General features: G+C 40.3%; 1 protein-coding gene across 16 annotated transcripts in view; it reads left to right on the forward strand.

Moving 5' to 3' along the window:
- Positions 1-17,671, forward strand: part of HUWE1 (HECT, UBA and WWE domain containing E3 ubiquitin protein ligase 1) — a 162,948-nt gene that overhangs the window by 119,951 nt on the left and 25,326 nt on the right. For all 16 annotated transcript variants that reach the window (XM_033108784.1, XM_033108844.1, XM_033108835.1 and 13 more), the window contains 10 exons: positions 2,344-2,539; positions 3,991-4,158; positions 5,461-5,606; positions 6,037-6,103; positions 7,335-7,549; positions 11,548-11,759; positions 12,208-12,390; positions 15,419-15,591; positions 15,944-16,092; positions 16,838-16,913. In XM_033108784.1, the coding sequence (XP_032964675.1) occupies positions 2,344-2,539; positions 3,991-4,158; positions 5,461-5,606; positions 6,037-6,103; positions 7,335-7,549; positions 11,548-11,759; positions 12,208-12,390; positions 15,419-15,591; positions 15,944-16,092; positions 16,838-16,913 (1,585 nt within the window). The remainder of the gene's footprint in view (positions 1-2,343; positions 2,540-3,990; positions 4,159-5,460; positions 5,607-6,036; positions 6,104-7,334; positions 7,550-11,547; positions 11,760-12,207; positions 12,391-15,418; positions 15,592-15,943; positions 16,093-16,837; positions 16,914-17,671) is intronic.

Genomic DNA, 17,671 nt, shown 5'->3' on the forward strand with positions numbered 1-17,671 from the left:
GCTTTGCATAATTTTTTTTCTTCTTGGTCTCAGAACAGATAGACTTCTGGTTCTTCTTAGGGTCTATAGCTGGATATATAGGCTATATGCCCCGCCCAGCAAAATTTCCCAGCTGTATGCTCATGTGCTGCTTAGATATGGTAGATTATCCCAGTGAATGACAATGAAAAAGAACTAGAAAATACATTTTCTATCCTTAAATTAACTATAGTAATAGCTCTTAACTAGTAAGTCCTCCCTGGCAATATGAGTTTCTTGAACCAAAAACTGTTAGTAAGGAACTGGGATACCTTCTATCAAATTCATGTCTTAAAGATCGTTCCCTTGTAGGATTACTTTCTCATGTGTTCACCCAAGAGCCTATTTTCCGAACATTGTATTTTGGAGTTATAAAAGTAGTCAAGTTTTTGGAATGTTTATGATAGGCCAGACACTGTGATAAGCTTTTTATAAATACCCATTGTGCAGATCACAAAACTAAGGCTTACATGTTTATTTCAGGAACATATAAAGCAGTAGAAGATGTAACAAAAGTATTAGGTTGGTGCAAAAGTAATTGTAGTTTAAAAGGTTAAAAAACATTGCAAAAACCCCAATTACTTTTGTACCAACCTAATAATTAGAAAAAAATGAAAACATTTATAGCACCAATGGAGGAGTGAGGGGCAAACGTCTTGCTAGTGAGGCTTTTTCCTCCTAGGTATTTTCACAAAATTCTTTCCTCCTATTCTTTGTCAGCAGTCATCATGTGAATGTTAGTAGACTTCACTTTATTTTTCTCTCTTAGGACATTGTGTCCCACATTTATAAATAATGTTCCAATGTGCATTTTTGTGCATAGCTTTGTAACATTTAAGATTATTTAAAGCTGGTACCATTTCATACTTCTATATGTGTAAGAGTGTACATCTCACATTCTTCAGATAGTTCTTTTTCACCCAGCCTATTTGATTTCACCTGACTTGAGCAAAATCAAAAGGAGAGCTGTCAAAGGTGGCATGTGTACTACATTGATCCAAGGTCAGGAGACAGCCCAACAAGGCAGAAACAACTACGTATAGACAGCATTCTAACTTTAAAACAGAATAGTTAAAATATTTAAAGTTTATACAACTTAAAAAATGCTAGGAAAAATACAGGTTCTTGTTGGATGAGAGAAAACTTTCTGAGCTTAAAGGAAATTATGTTTTGGGTGATGGGGAGCAGAAGAAGTTCAGTGGCAATTTTAACGTACCAAGTTGGCAAAATGTAAATGCTTGATAATATCCATTGCAGGTACGGTTGTGGAGAACCAGGCATACTCTTACTTTTGGTAGGAGTGGAAATTGGTGCAGCCACATTGGAGGGCAATTTGGTACTGTCAGTTTAAGATATCCTGTGACCTAGAAATTCTATGGCTAAGAACTTATAACTAAAGTATGCCAAGGTACATATACAAGAACGTTCACTGTAGAATTGCTTGTAATATCAAGAAACCAGAGGTCTAATGTCCGGCAGAGGTCTGAATAAATAAATTATGACACATTTTTTTATAGCAAAGTTACACTTTTTTTATTTAAAAAATGAGTTGTTTAATTGCAGCCTGACAGGCAAGATACAGGGATTAATATGCTAAACTAAAGACAGCATGACTGATGTGGTTAAGAAAAGCATTAAGATTCCAAAAGATGTTTATCTTTGTGAACATAGTTCACGAAGGAATAGATAATGGTTAAGATACAGTGGAGTTGTTTGCTTTATGCTTTTCTGTATTTTCCGTGATTGATGAGTCATTTTATGAGAAGAGCAAAACCATGATGATGTTTAAATTTAAGCCCTGTGGTATCAAAGCAAATAATTCGTAAATAGTTTGATATCTCCTGTGGCTATCATTATCTGAAACTGATGATTGGCTATGAAAATGTTTAATTTTGTTCTTACACACTAAGTGGATATCAGTATTATGTATTTTTAGAGTTTGAGCCATTCTGGTTTAAAATTAGGAAAGCATTTGGGAAGGCTGAGAGCTGGCACTTAAATGTGGGAGCCATAATCTGGATGAATGATCAGTGTGATCTAGATAGATTTCCCAATTTCTCTGAAGATCATATGCCATCTGGTCTAATAATTGATAGTTTGGGGATATGCTGAATGCTATAACTCTTTTATAAGCCACGTTTTTGAATCAAGAAGGGCCAAGATTTAAAAGACCAAGTATATTTTTCTCCCCAAAATCTAAAGCTGTCACCTACTGTCTTGAGACAGCTTGGTTAGTATTTTAATCCTTGGAAACTCTTCCTTGAATGTGATTGTATTTTTTGAAAGGGATCTTTAATCAGCAGTGTTTCTCCCTTTCTTTTCTAGGTTGTTCGCTCAGCAGCTACAAGTGGAGCTGGTAGCACTACCTCTGGTGTTGTATCTGGCAGCCTCGGCTCTCGAGAGATCAACTACATCCTTCGTGTCCTTGGGCCAGCCGCATGCCGCAATCCAGATATTTTCACAGAAGTGGCCAACTGCTGTATCCGCATTGCCCTTCCAGCCCCCCGAGGCTCAGGAACTGGTGAGTTTCCCCTTCTCCTGGCTTTGGAGACATTGAAGTCTGTGGCCTCGTATAACTCCAAAGATTTTCTGTGGAGAGATCTGTAACTTGGGAAACCTCATAAGGCAAGCATTGGGACATTGGCTGTTTGATTATGTGGGTCAATTCAGAGGTACTTCAACAGCTTCTCTGGTTCTTGCCCTGTGGTAATAATCCCTGCATGAGATACCAAGGACTCATTCAGTCTAGTCCTTGCCTTCAAGGAACTCATCTTAGTGTGGCAACAGGGCAACAGATAGAGGATAATTGAGGAACAAATGGACGTAAGACTTGTGATACAGTGTGGAGTATACAGTATCATCGGTATATTATTGCCAAAAATGTTTGGCCTAAATTTAATTATGAGGAAACAGATAAATAAATTGTGAGACATTGTGAGGCCAAGAAAACTGGCCTAGACTCTTCAAAAATATTAATGTCATGAAAGAGAAAAATGCAAGAATCTCCTAGATAAAAGGAGACTAGAGAGAAATAACCACCAACAACCTTGATGGGATTCTGGATCCAGGTAAAGGAGATTGGGAGAAATTTGAATACCGTGTTTCCTCGAAAATAAGACCTAGCTGGACAATCAGCTCTAAGGCATCTTTTGGAGCAAAAATTAATAATGAGACCTGGTATATTGTATTATATTATATTTATAAATTATACTTGGTATTATATTATGTTATTTTAATATAATGTAAGATAAGACCGGGTCTTATATTAATTTTTGCTCTAAAAGACGCATTAGAGCTGATTGTCCGGCTAGATCTTATTTTCGGGGAAACACAGTACTGACTATGTATTAGATAATATAGTTGAATCCGTTTTAAATTTCTTGGATGTTGTAATGATTTTGTGGTTATATAGAAAAATATCCTTGATCTTAGGAGGTGCAGGTAGACGTATTTAAAGGCAGACAAATGGTGATTCTAGATGAGATGTATATGGGTGTTTATTTGCTAACCTTTCGGTGTTTCTGTAGGGTTTTATATATACATACACATATACATATGCACATATACATAAAGATGGGAGGAGGGCTAATTATTTTGAGAGCCTCAGCTATGTACCTGACCCTGTGCTGGGTATTTATGGTCTCATTTAATCCTCAAATTTCAAGAAAGAAAATTGAGGTTTGTTGAAAGTAATTTGACCATCATCCTATAATAGAACAGGATTTTAAAACCAAGTTTATTCAGCTCTAAAGCTTCTACACTTTACCATTTGGTACAGCAGCTATATTAAATCCTGTGGGGTTTAGGGAAGGTAAAAGCCAGATTTTCTGGTAGGCTACTTGAACATTATTTGGAAATGGCTTCCTGTCCCAAGCTTGTATATTATATAAGCCCCCTTCTAAGTCCTTATCAGTAACCAAATGTAGGTACCAGTTCACTATTGACTGATTTTTCTGTCTCGCTTTGGCTTAGCTTCAGATGATGAATTTGAGAATCTTAGAATTAAAGGCCCTAATGCTGTACAGCTGGTAAAGACAACCCCTTTGAAGCCCTCGCCTCTGCCTGTCATTCCTGATACTATCAAGGAAGTGATCTACGATATGCTGAATGCCCTGGCTGCATACCACGCTCCAGAGGAAGGTATGTAGCTAGCGCACCTCAGGAGGCTGGGCACTTTCCTGGGTGATTTCAACCCGCTCATGGCTTAGTGAGCGCTCATTGTGCCCACGCTCTGGGAATCAAGATGAGTAAGATACATAGCACCCTTCTTTAAAGAAGCTAATAGTCATATATAGTGTGACAGATGCCAAGGTAGTGGTGAGTCCTAAACATAACACCTGACCTGGTGGGGGTGGGGCCTGTCAGGAAGTTTCTTAGGATAAGTGTTTTCTGAAGGAAGTGTTGAATGATAAGAATGAGGAGGTTGCCGGAGTTCTGTCATTTGAGAATACATCCCATACAGAGGAGAAAATGAATAATGATTAAGAAGGAGATAATAGCATCTTGTTAGCAGGTTTAAAATAAAATACCACGAAGTCTCTAATGTTTTCACTCTTAGAAACAAAACATCGTTATTGCCCAAAGAGCTGGAAAGAATATTAGAAGGTGTGGCTAGGCTTCCTGACCTTTGAGACCACCATCCCAGTCCATCTTCATTCTTAGTTAAGGTGCTACTTAGTTAAGTGCTGGGAAAGTCATGAATGAATTGATTGAATCTCAAGGTTCCATTCAGTAAGATCCTTCTGGGTTTTGTTCGGGACATGTAGGTCCCACCGGATTGCCCGAAATGGATGAATACTGCTTTTTAATAAGTCAAGAGTGTGAGTCTTTACTTTCATGCATTTCATCCATACAGCACTCTGATCCATATAGAGCTCCTAGCTTCTCCTACAACCACAGAACCTTTACCCCACTATATCTTGCCCCCCCAAATGATTTTGCTGTATAGCTGTAGCAACCATTTATTGACCCTCCCACTGCATTAGGCATAATACCAAGTATGTTCATTTAAGCTTAGTAGTGACAGCCAAGGAAAGTGAGGAGACTACTTAAGTTACTTAAAGTTGCCTCTGGTCACAAAACTAGTTAGTAATAGAATGAGGCTTTCAACCATGCCCTCTTGGTTAATATTGCAGGTCCTCAAATACTGTCATTTCGTTACAAGGTTGATGAGAGAGATGCCTTAGGAACTTTATTCTTGTCTGTATCAATTAGCCTATGGTAAAATTGGTTTTATTATACATCATTTTCACTTAAAGTCGCAAAACCTATCGACAATGTTAAGTGCGGATTTAAGGGTACTACATCGCTCCTAATTCTTCAAAAGCCTAGCGGTGTCACTATGTAAACAGTCGTAGCAACTTGGAGTGAAATTGTCTAGGCTACCAAATAGGCATTAACATTGCACATTTATAAGAGTTTTGTTTTGTTCTGCTTTTCTAGCAGACAAATCTGATCCTAAACCTGGGGTGATGACCCAAGAGGTTGGCCAGCTCCTGCAAGACATGGGTGATGATGTGTACCAGCAGTACCGGTCACTTACTCGTCAGAGCAGTGACTTCGATGCACAGTCCGGTTTTTCCATTAATGTAGGTCAATTACAACCCCACTATCTTCCTCCTTCCTTTCAATACTTGTGTGTTCTCAGTATTTAGGGTTATGCCATGGAAATTTCAAACATAGTAATTTTGATATATTTATAAATTACATGTTACCAAAACATGAAGATAAAAATTGAGGTGTCCCTGGGATTTTCTTTTCTCTCCTTAGGTTGAAAATGTTTCCTTAATGCATTTTTCATTCTCCTCTTCCCCTGTCTCCCTTCCCCCCAATCTCGCTGTCACTGTTTATAATGATGGCTTCCCACAGATTATAGTATGGGGAGGGTGGGGGGTGGTTAAAAGATCGGCCAAAGAGAATCTGTAGCATTCACAACCAGTACCCTGGGAAGGCGTCCTGCCGTTTGGGGACAGTGGTCTTTAAAATTAATAATGGCTCAGGAGTTTTCTTCTTCCATAGAGTCAGGTCTTTGCTGCAGATGGTGCATCTGCTGAGACATCCACATCTGGGACATCCCAAGGAGAAGGTAATGGTTTGCTTTCCTCCCTCTTTTGTTACGATTTCTTGAAGACAACTTGAAGAAACTGGGTGTCCTGGACAGGGGATAGGGGAATACAAACATAATGGTCAAGTGTACTTGTCTCAGGGTTGAGCTCAGTGTTTTGTAAATAAAGCATTTCTGTATGCTAAAGTTAATGGAATTGTGACTTAACTAACCCAGTAGTGGTTGTCATGATAATATCCTTTAGTTCTACTCTTTAAACCCCCATATATATTTCTTTCCATGGTTTCCACACTGCCTTATAGAACTTTGGTGCCACTGACCCTATTCTAGCTGTAAGCTTTGCATGGCGGATTCTTGCCTTCTAGCGGTGTCAGCAGACCCCATTGGCTACTCACCAAAAATTAGAGAAATGTCATGTGGAAGCAATTCTAATGAGACCGTTCAGGAGCTTCTTCTCCTTGGATACGAAAGATCTTTGAGATCTAAGTTAGGAGACATTGTACTTAATGTCATACTAGTTCCTGGAGATAAATCAAAAAGGCTATTAGTAAGATATTGGTTAACTCATTTTGGTGGACTTACTGCCCATAAGTAATGTATAGTGTGGGTAATGGCAATATCATTCAAGGGAAGCATCGGTGCCCACTACATGGCAGACTGTAGTAGACACCATAGTGAATCAGATTCATTCCTTGCAGTTAAAGAATTTTGTCTAGTGAGGGAAACCTGCAGCCGTTACAATACAAGGTAAGTGCTAGAATGGAGGCGTGCTGAGATAAGGTATAGTGGGTACGTGATATGTTAGTATCTCAGTATGCCTGCATGAGACAGGAAAGCACTCAAAGAGGAGGTCAGCATTTTAGCTGAGCCAGATAAGTAGATGTGTGCCAGGCAGACATGTGGGAAGGAAGAGGTGAAAGAGTACACAAGGCATGTTTGGAGAACTATTGGTGCAGTATTTCTGGGGCATAAAATGATATACAAGAGGAGGGAAGTGGCAGAAGATGTGTGAACAGTTGGGCAAAGCCTCTCTGATGTACTGTGTCCACAGACCATGTCTGAGACCTGGGTCATCCTACCTGTCTGTCTTTCCACTGCAGTATGAAGAGGGCATTCAATTTGTAGCAATGGCCTTAAAGTGGAGAAGTGGTATTCTTTCTACCTAAGGCTTGATTTTTGCCAGTACTGCAGTGTGCAATTGAACCAGTGTTTCAACTCCAGTGGAATTGAACAAGTGGCTCTTTCTCAACAGCTTCAACTCCAGAGGAGTCTCGGGATGGGAAGAAAGATAAAGAAGGGGACCGGGCCTCTGAGGAAGGCAAGCAGAAAGGCAAGGGCAGCAAACCTCTAATGCCCACCTCCACTATTCTTCGTCTTCTGGCAGAGTTGGTTAGGTCCTATGTTGGTATTGCTACTCTGATTGCCAACTACAGCTACACTGTGGGCCAGTCTGAGCTGATCAAAGAGGTAATATTTTCAACTTCTGCTTAAGGTTTTATACTGTTGTCATTTGGATGCCTGCTATGTGTCGGATGCTTTGCTAGGAACCCATGCATGCTAGCCCAGTGATGAGAGAGGCAGAGGCCTCTCAAGACACATTAAAGAGCTAGACCTTTTTCCCATGATGTGGAGCCATCAGGCTCGTTGCAAGGAGTGAGTTGAGCAATTTGTGGAACATTGCTTGGTATGCAGTGTTGAGACTGCAAAAGGCAAGACTGGAATCAGAGACCAGTTAGGAATCTGATCTAGTAATCTAGGTAATACAGGATCTTGGGGAAGTTGTGGGAGGAGAAGTGGAATGGGTTAGTTGAAGAGATGTTTTAAAGGTAGAAGTGGACAAGAATTGGATTTGGAGGTTGAAAGCGAAAGAAATCAAGGACTCAGATGTTTTAGGGGTTTTTTTTTATTATTCCTTTTTCATTAGAAGAGGAAGCGATTTGAAAAGAAATTGGAATTTGAGAGGTCTCTGTGGGTCACCTAAGTAAAGGTGTCTAGGGGACAGTAGAATAAACCAAATACGTAAGTAAGAATGTCAGTATTAATCTTCCATATGTACTCACATCTGTGAAAAAATACCAGATGTGGTATCAGTACTGGTAATAAAGAATATAAGAAAAGCCTAAATGTCTATCAGTAGAGCTATGGGAAAGAATGAAGTCGTATTTTATATGTCCTGATATATTGGGTTGGTGCAAAAGTAATTGCGGTTTTTGCAATTATTTTGAACCTGTTAAACCGCAATTGCTTTTGCACCAACCTAATAGAATTATCTTCAGGTTAGATTTTTCAAGTGAGGAGGCACTTTTAAGAAACTGTCATGTTCCCATATATGTAAAAGGGAAGCCCAAGGAGGTTTTTTTTTTTTTTTCCAGAAAGGGGACCTTCTTTGGGGGTCACAGTAATTTTATGGTTACTAAGTACTAAAGAGCCTGATAGTGGAGTACAAGCAATAATGTTGCAGGCAAAGAATCCATGAAAGCAGCTGCTATTTTTTAAGCTATTTTTACTTTAATTCAAGTTTTTAAAGCATATAAGAAGACACAATCTTAAGTGATTCATCAGTTGGTCTTGGATAACCACAACCCAAATTAAATGAAACATTACAAACTCCACAAAAGCTACCCCCCTCTTGCCTTTGTGCATGTCCCCTCCCACCTTAAGCTTCCATAAGGTCACCGTTATCTTGAGTTCTGTTGTAGATTGGTTTTGTGATTTATATAAATGGAATCTTCCAGTATGTACTCCTTTGTGTCTGGCTTCTTTTGCTTAACGTGTTTGTGAGATTCATTTTTGTGTGTAGTTGTAGTTTGATTTCATTGATGTATAGAATTCCATTGTGTGACTGTAACAATGTTTTTATCCATTCTAATGCTAATAGGCAATTGGGTAGTTTTCCATTTGGAGGTTTTAAAAGCGCTGCTGCATTCTTGTACATGCCTAGGTGAACATATGTGTGTCTTAGTGAGCATTTCTGTGGGGTGGTATATGCCTAGGAGTAGACTTGCTGGTATGTTCAGCTTTAGCAAAGGGTCCCAAAAGTTTTCCAGAGTGGTTGTGTCAATTTATATTATCACCAGCGTAGGATACGGGAGTTCCGGTTGTTCACCTCCTTGCCGTCCCTCAGTATTTTTTTCTATTTTCATTTTAGTCATTCAGGCAGGTTTGTGGTGGTATTGCGTTATGGTTAAAATTTCCCTGTCTTTATTGGCCATTTGGATATTCTCTTGTGCAGTGTCCAAGTCTTTTATTCTTGTTTTCTATTGAGTTCTTCATATATTCTGGATATAAGTCCTTTGTGGAGTATATGTATTAAATATACATTAGGCATTTATTTCAAAGCTTTTACTCATTTATGCCAGTTGTAGTTACATTTTGTAATAGTATTACTTGGGGAATAAGAATTGCAAATTTATTAAGTATCTGCTTGATATGTGTCACGGTGACCCATTGGGTCTGGGTTCTCATAGGTGCTTACAAATACCCTGTTTCCCCGAAAATAAAACCTAGCTGGACAATTAGCTCTAATGCATCTTTTGGAGCAAAAATTAATATAAGACCCAGTATATTATTTTATATTACATTATATCATATTATATTATATAAGACTGGGTCTTAATATAAATTTTTGCTCCAAAAGACACATTAGAGCTGATTTGTCCAGCTAGGTCTTATTTTGGGGGGAACACGATATCTTTTATAATCCTCACCTCAGCAGTAAAAGGTTATTGGTGTTCTTCCCCTGAGTAGAGAAGACAGTTCAGAGAGGTCAATAACTTGCCCAAGGCCACACTTTAGAGTAGCAGGACTGGAATTGGAACCCAGGTCTCTGATTCCAAATCCAGATCCTTTCTGCTTAGTCTCACTGCTTTCCCAAATTACAAAGCTTTTTTCCAGTTTTTACTAAAGTCACATAACATCATTTACACTTTTATTCAGAAAACTGTTTTAACTTTTAATTTTATTCTACTACTGGGAAATTTTTAATTCTAATACCGTGTTTCCCCGAAAATAAGAGCCAGACAATCAGCTCTAACGCATCTTTTGGAGCAAAAATTAATATAAGACCCGGTATTATATTATGTTATATTATATTATATTATATTTATTATGTTATGTTATATTAGACCGGGTCTTATATTAATTTTTGCTCCAAAAGACGCGTTAGAGCTGATTGTTCAGCTAGGTCTTATTTTCAGAGAAACACAGTAGTTGTCTTAACAAGGTTGGTTACCTTATGTAATTTCCCAGACTCTAGTATTTTTCCCCCTCCCCCTCCCCCACTCCCAACTCGGATTCAAGCCGTTGTTCTCGGTCTAGTTGTGAAGTACGCTGCTCCCTGGCCCATGTTGGTGTTATAAGCCTTGCTCTCTACTGGGCTGAGGCAGTTGGTCGCTCACGGCAGTTCGAGCCAGCTGGCAGTTCAAGCCAGCTGACGGCTGCTCCCGCCAGCCCAGCTCCACGTCGAGCTGTTGTTCACAATCTTAGCTGTAGAGGGCGCAGCTCACTGGCCCATGTGGGACTCAAACCAGCAACCTCTGTGTTAGGAGCACAGCGCTCCAACCACCTGAGCCACCCAGCTGCCCCGTCCAGTATTCTTAACTGCATTTTTTTTATTAAGGTAAAATTCACGTGAAATTAAGCATTTGAAAGTGTACAGTTTAGTGGCATTTAGTACATTCAGTTGTGCAGCCATCATCTCTATCTAATTCCAAAATCATTGGTGCGTTTTGATCCAAAATCTCTTTGAATGACAACAGAACTAAGGTTTCTTTCTAAGATAAGGAATTATCGGGGCACAAATCATTGTTAGAGAAAAGGTCTGGCCTAATTTCCTTCCCTGTTGTTGGGGTTTTGGGTTTTTTGTTTTTGTTTTTCTATTTTAAGTAACCCTGCATTAAATGTTTTTGCATACCCATATCTATGACTGTGCTCTTTCTCATTTAACCCCTGCCAGTTTCTAGCCCAGGGTTCTAGGCACATTGTAGATGTCAGTAAGTACTCCAATTTAATCGAATACTGAAGGGATTATAGCACTCAATTAGGAATCAAGATTTGAATACTTACCACTAAGTTCTCTGTGCAAGCCCCATTTCTTTGGGCCTCATATTAAGCATCTGTAAGATGGGGAGAGGACTGTACTGCCTTAACTCTTGCAGGTTTGCTGTAAACAGTTCTATTTAAATATCACACAAAAATATTTTAAGAAATGCCAAGTAACATCTAAATGAAAACGTATAAACTGTGTAGTAGGAAATGAATGGGATTTGGAAACATAAAACCTGGATTTGCTACTCACTTAGCTGTACCTTTAAGCCTTGGTATTTCTCATCTGTGATGTGGACGTGATAATCACTGACGGGGTGACTTCCAGGATCAACTCTGTGTGTATGTGTGCCTTGTTGCTGTGCAAACGATATGGCATAATTGTGCTTGTGAGTAAATGGTCGTGATTAATGACTTTGCAGGACTGCAGTGTACTAGCTTTTGTTCTGGACCACCTCCTCCCACATACCCAGAATGCAGAAGACAAGGACACGCCTGCCCTGGCCCGCCTGTTCCTCGCAAGCCTGGCTGCTGCAGGTAGTGGCACAGATGCCCAGGTGGCCCTTGTGAATGAAGTAAAAGCAGCCCTGGGACGGGCACTGGCTATGGCTGAGAGTACAGAGAAACATGCCAGGTAAAATCCATGCCTGACCTAGCGCTAATAACCAGTAGCAACCCCTTACTCCATTCTTGGCCCATGGGATTCCTTGCATTTGAACAAGAGGTCTAGTTATTACCAGCACAATACATTCTGTGGTCCTCTCAAATAATTAAAATATCCAGAAGACTGGTTACATTTGGAGGAGGTGAGTAAACAGACTTAGAGAAAACAAAGGGATGTTTTCGTTATATCTAGGGTCTTTAAGCAAGAGGTTGAGCAGGTTATTCCGTCTTATTTTTTAAATTATGTTTAAAGAAAATGAAGAGTGCTGCCATCCACGGAGTGAGTTCTCGCCTATGTAGTTGTTACTTTGAGGAGGGAACACAAAGGGCCCAGGAGGGTTATCTGAGGCAAGTTAGTGAAGACTTAGCCTAAGACGGGGCTGTGTTCACGTGATAGAGATGTCAAATCTCTCCCCCAGGCTCCAGGCGGTGATGTGTATCATCAGTACCATCATGGAGTCCTGCCCCTCCACCTCCAGCTTCTACAGCAGTGCCACGGCCAAGACCCAGCACAATGGCATGAACAACATCATTCGACTCTTCCTGAAGAAGGGACTGGTCAATGACCTGGCCAGGGTGCCTCACAGCCTGGACCTGTCCAGGTAAAAGCATTCCTGAGTGCTAGCCTCAGGCTTTTGCCCTCTCTTTAATCATTCTGCTTGATTCTCCAGTTGCCTGATATTGCATGTTTTTTTGCAAGATGAGGAGTGAGCAGCCGGTTTGATAGGAAAGTTTGGGTGTAAAGTGGCTTTTGGGTAGTATTGTGACTTTTAAGCAAAGGACTTTCTCTTCTCTAGGCCTTAGTTTTCTCATTTGCTGCAAACTCAAGAGTTGGACTATATCACTAATTTTTTCTTGAAAGCTTCTCTACGTTTAATTAAAAATAACCTTTTATTATAATGTTATGTATGTGCCATAAGAATACAGATGAGCAAAAATAAAGTAGGCACCATATTCTTACCACCCAGATACCATTGTTATCTTACGGTATATCTTTCAGAGGTTTTCTTCACATACATAAATAATTATTTTTTTTACTAAAGTATATATGCTGTTGTGTAACCTGGGGTGTGGTTGGGACTTTTTTGTTGTGTTTAGGTTTGTTTTTGTTTTTCAGTTAGTCTCTACCTTTCTGTGTAAATAAAGTTTCATCCTATCTAATACCCAGATCTATTCTCAAAAATTTTTGTCCAAACTAGACAAATGGACCTTGCATTACCTATGATTAGGTCCTCGGCATCTCTGTTCTAACACAGATCCTTAAGTAATTTTTTTCAATTTTCATTTTATTGCTGTTGTTCATGATACTAACTTGTTAAAGTGACCAGGCCTGCTGTCTTGCCAAGTGTTTCACCTTCTAGATGTGGTCCATTTGGTATCTTGCAGCATAGTTTAACTTGTTCCTTTACTACCTATTTTCCAGAAACTTCTCGTTAGAGCTGCAGATTTAATGGAGCAATTTAAACAATACTGGCTTGGATATATCATAGATTGATGTACATCTCATTTTGTATCATGAGGAGACAAATCTCTTTGAACTACCATTATTAATCATAAAATTGACCACTAGAGTTGAGTGATAATCATCATTGTACTGTTATATTTTCCCCTTTCTTACTACCAAGTAATCTGTGTTACTATTTTGGCACTGTACAAATGTCTAGTTCCCTATCAACCATACACCTAATTAATGGTCTTAATACCAGTTGATAATCCTTGGCGTGCATCAGTTGATTTCTTTGGGGGTTATCAGTGACACCTTTCTAATTTCTATCATTCCTTCTACATTATTAGCTGGCATTTTTCTGTGATATAGCCCCAGTTCAAAAGGGAAAATCTAGTTATCCTGAAATAACAGTTCCTACTGAAAAGGCAGAACAACTCAGTTTTTTCCCCTTAAGTCACCGGTTTTCAGAGTAAAATCAAAAATAGGTTAAATCACCACCTCAAATGTGAGTTTTCTCTGGCTTCCTATTTTCTAAGCAGCATTATGGACTCGTGAATTTTCATTGATTGCATTATTTGGATCACTACAGTCATCATCCTTTTTTCCTTACAACTTTGGTCCATGGGGCCTCTTCAGGCTGACTTCTTTATCCTTTTGATACAACCTCATGGATTGTTTTTAAAATGCTTAAAAATTTCATACTCACAGTAGGGTAATGAGCACCATATATCTCACCTAGACTAACCAGTGGTTACCTAGCATTCTGTCCTACTTGCTTTAGTTCCCCCCCTGCTCTCCCCTTTTTGGGAGGTGAATGGCTTGAAATTTTTTTGGAAACAATGTGGTGTTTAACCTCTGAATACTTCAGTACGTATCTCCTAAGAACAAGTATTTCCTTACATGGCTAGAATATCATCATTACATCTAAGAAATTTATCATTAATGTAATACTACTAAATATATATTTCATATTCAGTTTTCCCCAATTATTCCAAGTATATCTTTATAGCCTAGGGGAGAGTGTTTTGATCCAGGATCCAGTAAGCATCACTCATTGCGTTGGATTATTATGGGTCTCTTGGTGTGTTTTTTTGTGTTACTTGACTGTTTTGAAGAATCCAGGAGGCCAAATGTCTTATAGTAATATCCTATAATCTGGATTTGTCTAATGACTTTCATTTATTATTATTATTATTCTTAAGCACATCATTTTTATTGGGGAATATTGGGAAACAGTGTGTTTTTCTAGGACCCATGAGCTCCAAGTTGTCCTTCCATCTAGTTGTGGAGGGCTCAGCCCAACATCCCATGTGGGAATTGAACTGGCAACCTTGTTGTTGAGAGCTCGCGCTCTAACGGAGTGAGCCAGCCGGTGGCCCCTCTGGCAGCTCAGCAGCAGCTCATTGTCTTCAGTCTCGTTGCAGAGGACGCAGCTCACTGGCCCATGTGGGAATCGAACCAGCAACCCTATTGTTCAGAGCTCGCACTCTAACCTACTGAGCCATCCGGCCGCCCTAATTGCTTCCTTATGATTAGATTTAGGCTAAACTTTTTGGGCAAGAGTAGTACATAGGTGGCGTTTGTCCTTCTCAGTGCAGCGCATCAGGAGACACGTAATGCCAATTTGTCCATTTATTGGTGATGGCTAAGTTTAATCACATAGTTAAAGTTTAGCTTTCCCCTTTGTATTTAATAAGTTATCTATTAGGTGATGCTTTGAGCTCACAGGAAGATCATGTGACTATCCTGTGCCCTGAAGAGTTTTGACTCAGTAGTTTTAACATTCATTGGTTATCCTTGTCTGGATTACTTATGTTGCTGGTTGCAAGTGCTGATTTTCTGATTCTCTCATTCCTGTGTATTAGCTGGCGTTCTTTTATAATGAAGACCTCCTTCTACCTGCTTTTTTGTATCCCTGTGGCTATAGGTTCTTTTTATATTTAATTTGTTGTAACCCATTACTATCATTCTTTTTGATGCATAAATTTGGCCAGTAGTAACGACCCCATTAATTTTTTAAAGCCTTCTTACTTTTGAAAGCCTTCAAGCACAACATTATGTCCCAGGCTCACCTTGTAATTTCCATGCCCCGTTTTTGAGATCAGTTGTGCTCTGATGAGCCTTGTTTCCTGTTAGTGTGGATTTCTGTGCTCAGTCCATCTCTGTATCTTCCTTTATCTCAGTCCCAACATGGCCAACACAGTCAATGCTGCTCTGAAGCCTTTGGAAACCCTTTCCCGGATTGTGAACCAGCCCAGTAGCCTTTTTGGCAGCAAGAGTGCTTCTAACAAGAGCAAGTCTGAGCAGGATGCCCAAGGAGCTTCTCAGGACTCCAATAGCAACCAGCAGGACCCAGGTAGGGGATTAGAGCCAATGGGCTGGAAGGCTGGCCTGGTGGGTGTAGCTATTTTATGGGCATGGCATCACAACTGTTCTGGCTTGGTATTGTTTGCCTGGGAACTTGCTGACCTTCCAGAGATCTGTCATAGTGGTGTGGGAATCTGCCCCACAAAGAATTCCTTAAAATTGCAGCCTTGTTTGGCTATCCTCACACGTAGCCTTGTCTTTTCCTTTGTCACCCATTCATTTATTCTCTGAGAACTTGTAAATTTGCCCAGGGAAGGGACCTTATTGTCTTCACGCTTGCCTTGTGGTGTCCCACACATAGGCACCCTTTGATTATTTTGCTGGTTGGTTGACTGTTTCAGGCGAGCCTGGGGAAGCAGAAGTGCAGGAGGAGGATCATGATGTCACTCAGACAGAGGTGGCAGATGGGGATATCATGGATGGGGAGGCTGAAACCGACTCAGTGGTGATTGCTGGGCAGCCTGAGGTGCTCAGTTCACAAGAGATGCAGGTAGGGAGGCAGATCACCCAGCATACCCCTTTTGCGGCGCTGAACCAAACCCCCAAGCGATGTGGGTGGGTGAGTACTTTAGATCCTTGCCTTGATGCTGTCTGTTTTGCGGAGGAGCACAGATGATATGCTTAGTAGATGCTTAGTAAATGAATTTAAATTGTATTAAATGAGGGGTGGGGGCAGGGGCAGGGTGCCATGTACTGTGAAATGGAATAGAGCCCAACAAGAAAATTTAGGCACAGGTGAAATGTTGTAGAAAGCTGGCTTGAGCCCTTTGGGCCCACAGTCTTTGATTTACTTGGCTCTGGTCATTAATGGAAGCTCCTTAGCATTACTGTTGTGCCTATAGCACCAGCTGTCACTGGGGCATTCAAACAGTTGTCTCCTAACAACCCTAAAGAAAACATTGTAATTTCTGGAGCTGGTAGCAGTGATAAGAAATGGAGTCTACAGTCCTAAGCTGATAGCTCTCAAAGAAATCAGCACGTATTCCTGGACAGTATAAAGACTAACCTGGTCTCAGATAACTGGGATGGACCCATTTGAGGGACAGTCTGAGTGTGGATTGGCAGCACGTGGTAGTTTCTGTGCTCTTAGCACCCAGTGTGTGGTATTTATATAACACCCTTTGTCACACATTATCCCAGAAATACATGCTCCCTTGCTGGCTTTTTTTAGGGTTTCAGTGCTAGCACAATGATAGACTTGTGTGCATCCATATATATGTTCTATTTCTCTCCAGGTTGAGAATGAGCTGGAGGACCTGATAGATGAGTTGCTTGAGAGGGATGGCGGATCTGGGAACAGTACAATTATAGGTGAGAGCCCCAGAACTGAGTATAGCCTCTTCCTTTGCCTCAGTCTCTCTTGGGAGGACCCTTTTTCTCATCATCCGCTTGCTCAGCTCTGCCTAAGGGCTCATAGCCAGCCTAGATTGCTGCTTGTCTTGATGTTGATGGTCTTACAAGATGAGAACTTCACAAGCCATCTATCTATAGACCTGTGGCGGGTCTGAAGCGTTGCCTGTGTGGGGGAGGCGGAGGGGTGGCCATCAGTAGAGATGATACATCAGGCACATTAAGAGTGTTTATTATTCATGGAGACCTAGAGGACGCTGTAGAGGCTGTAGGGTGAGAAGTGCTTTCCTTTCAGTTCTTCAACGAAATCCAGGGCCTTTTCCACCTTTGAGTCTCATTACTGTAACAAGAGCAATCATCCCTAAGGGTGGCTCTTCTTACAATTCAGAGGGAAAACGGCAAAGGTACCCTACTGTCACCTGGCTCCAAGGGTGTATGTGTTACTTGTTTTTATTTTACTGACAAAGGAAATCAAAGGATTAACAAAAGCAGACAAGTATTTATAAATTTGACAAGGATTTTTCACACCTATTATCCTCTGTGGTTTCACAATTAGTAGTGGGATTGGCAGGGCAGATGTGATAATCCCATTTTACAGATGAGGAAACTGAGACTCAGACAGGTAAAGTGACTGGCCAAGCTCACCTAGCTAGTCAACAGCAGAGAACCCACATCTTCTCCCTCATCCAAAAACAAAACAAAACAAAACAAAACAAAAA

The sequence above is a fragment of the Rhinolophus ferrumequinum genome, chromosome X (genome assembly GCF_004115265.2).
Source record: "Rhinolophus ferrumequinum isolate MPI-CBG mRhiFer1 chromosome X, mRhiFer1_v1.p, whole genome shotgun sequence".
Classification (NCBI taxonomy): Eukaryota; Metazoa; Chordata; class Mammalia; order Chiroptera; family Rhinolophidae; genus Rhinolophus; species Rhinolophus ferrumequinum.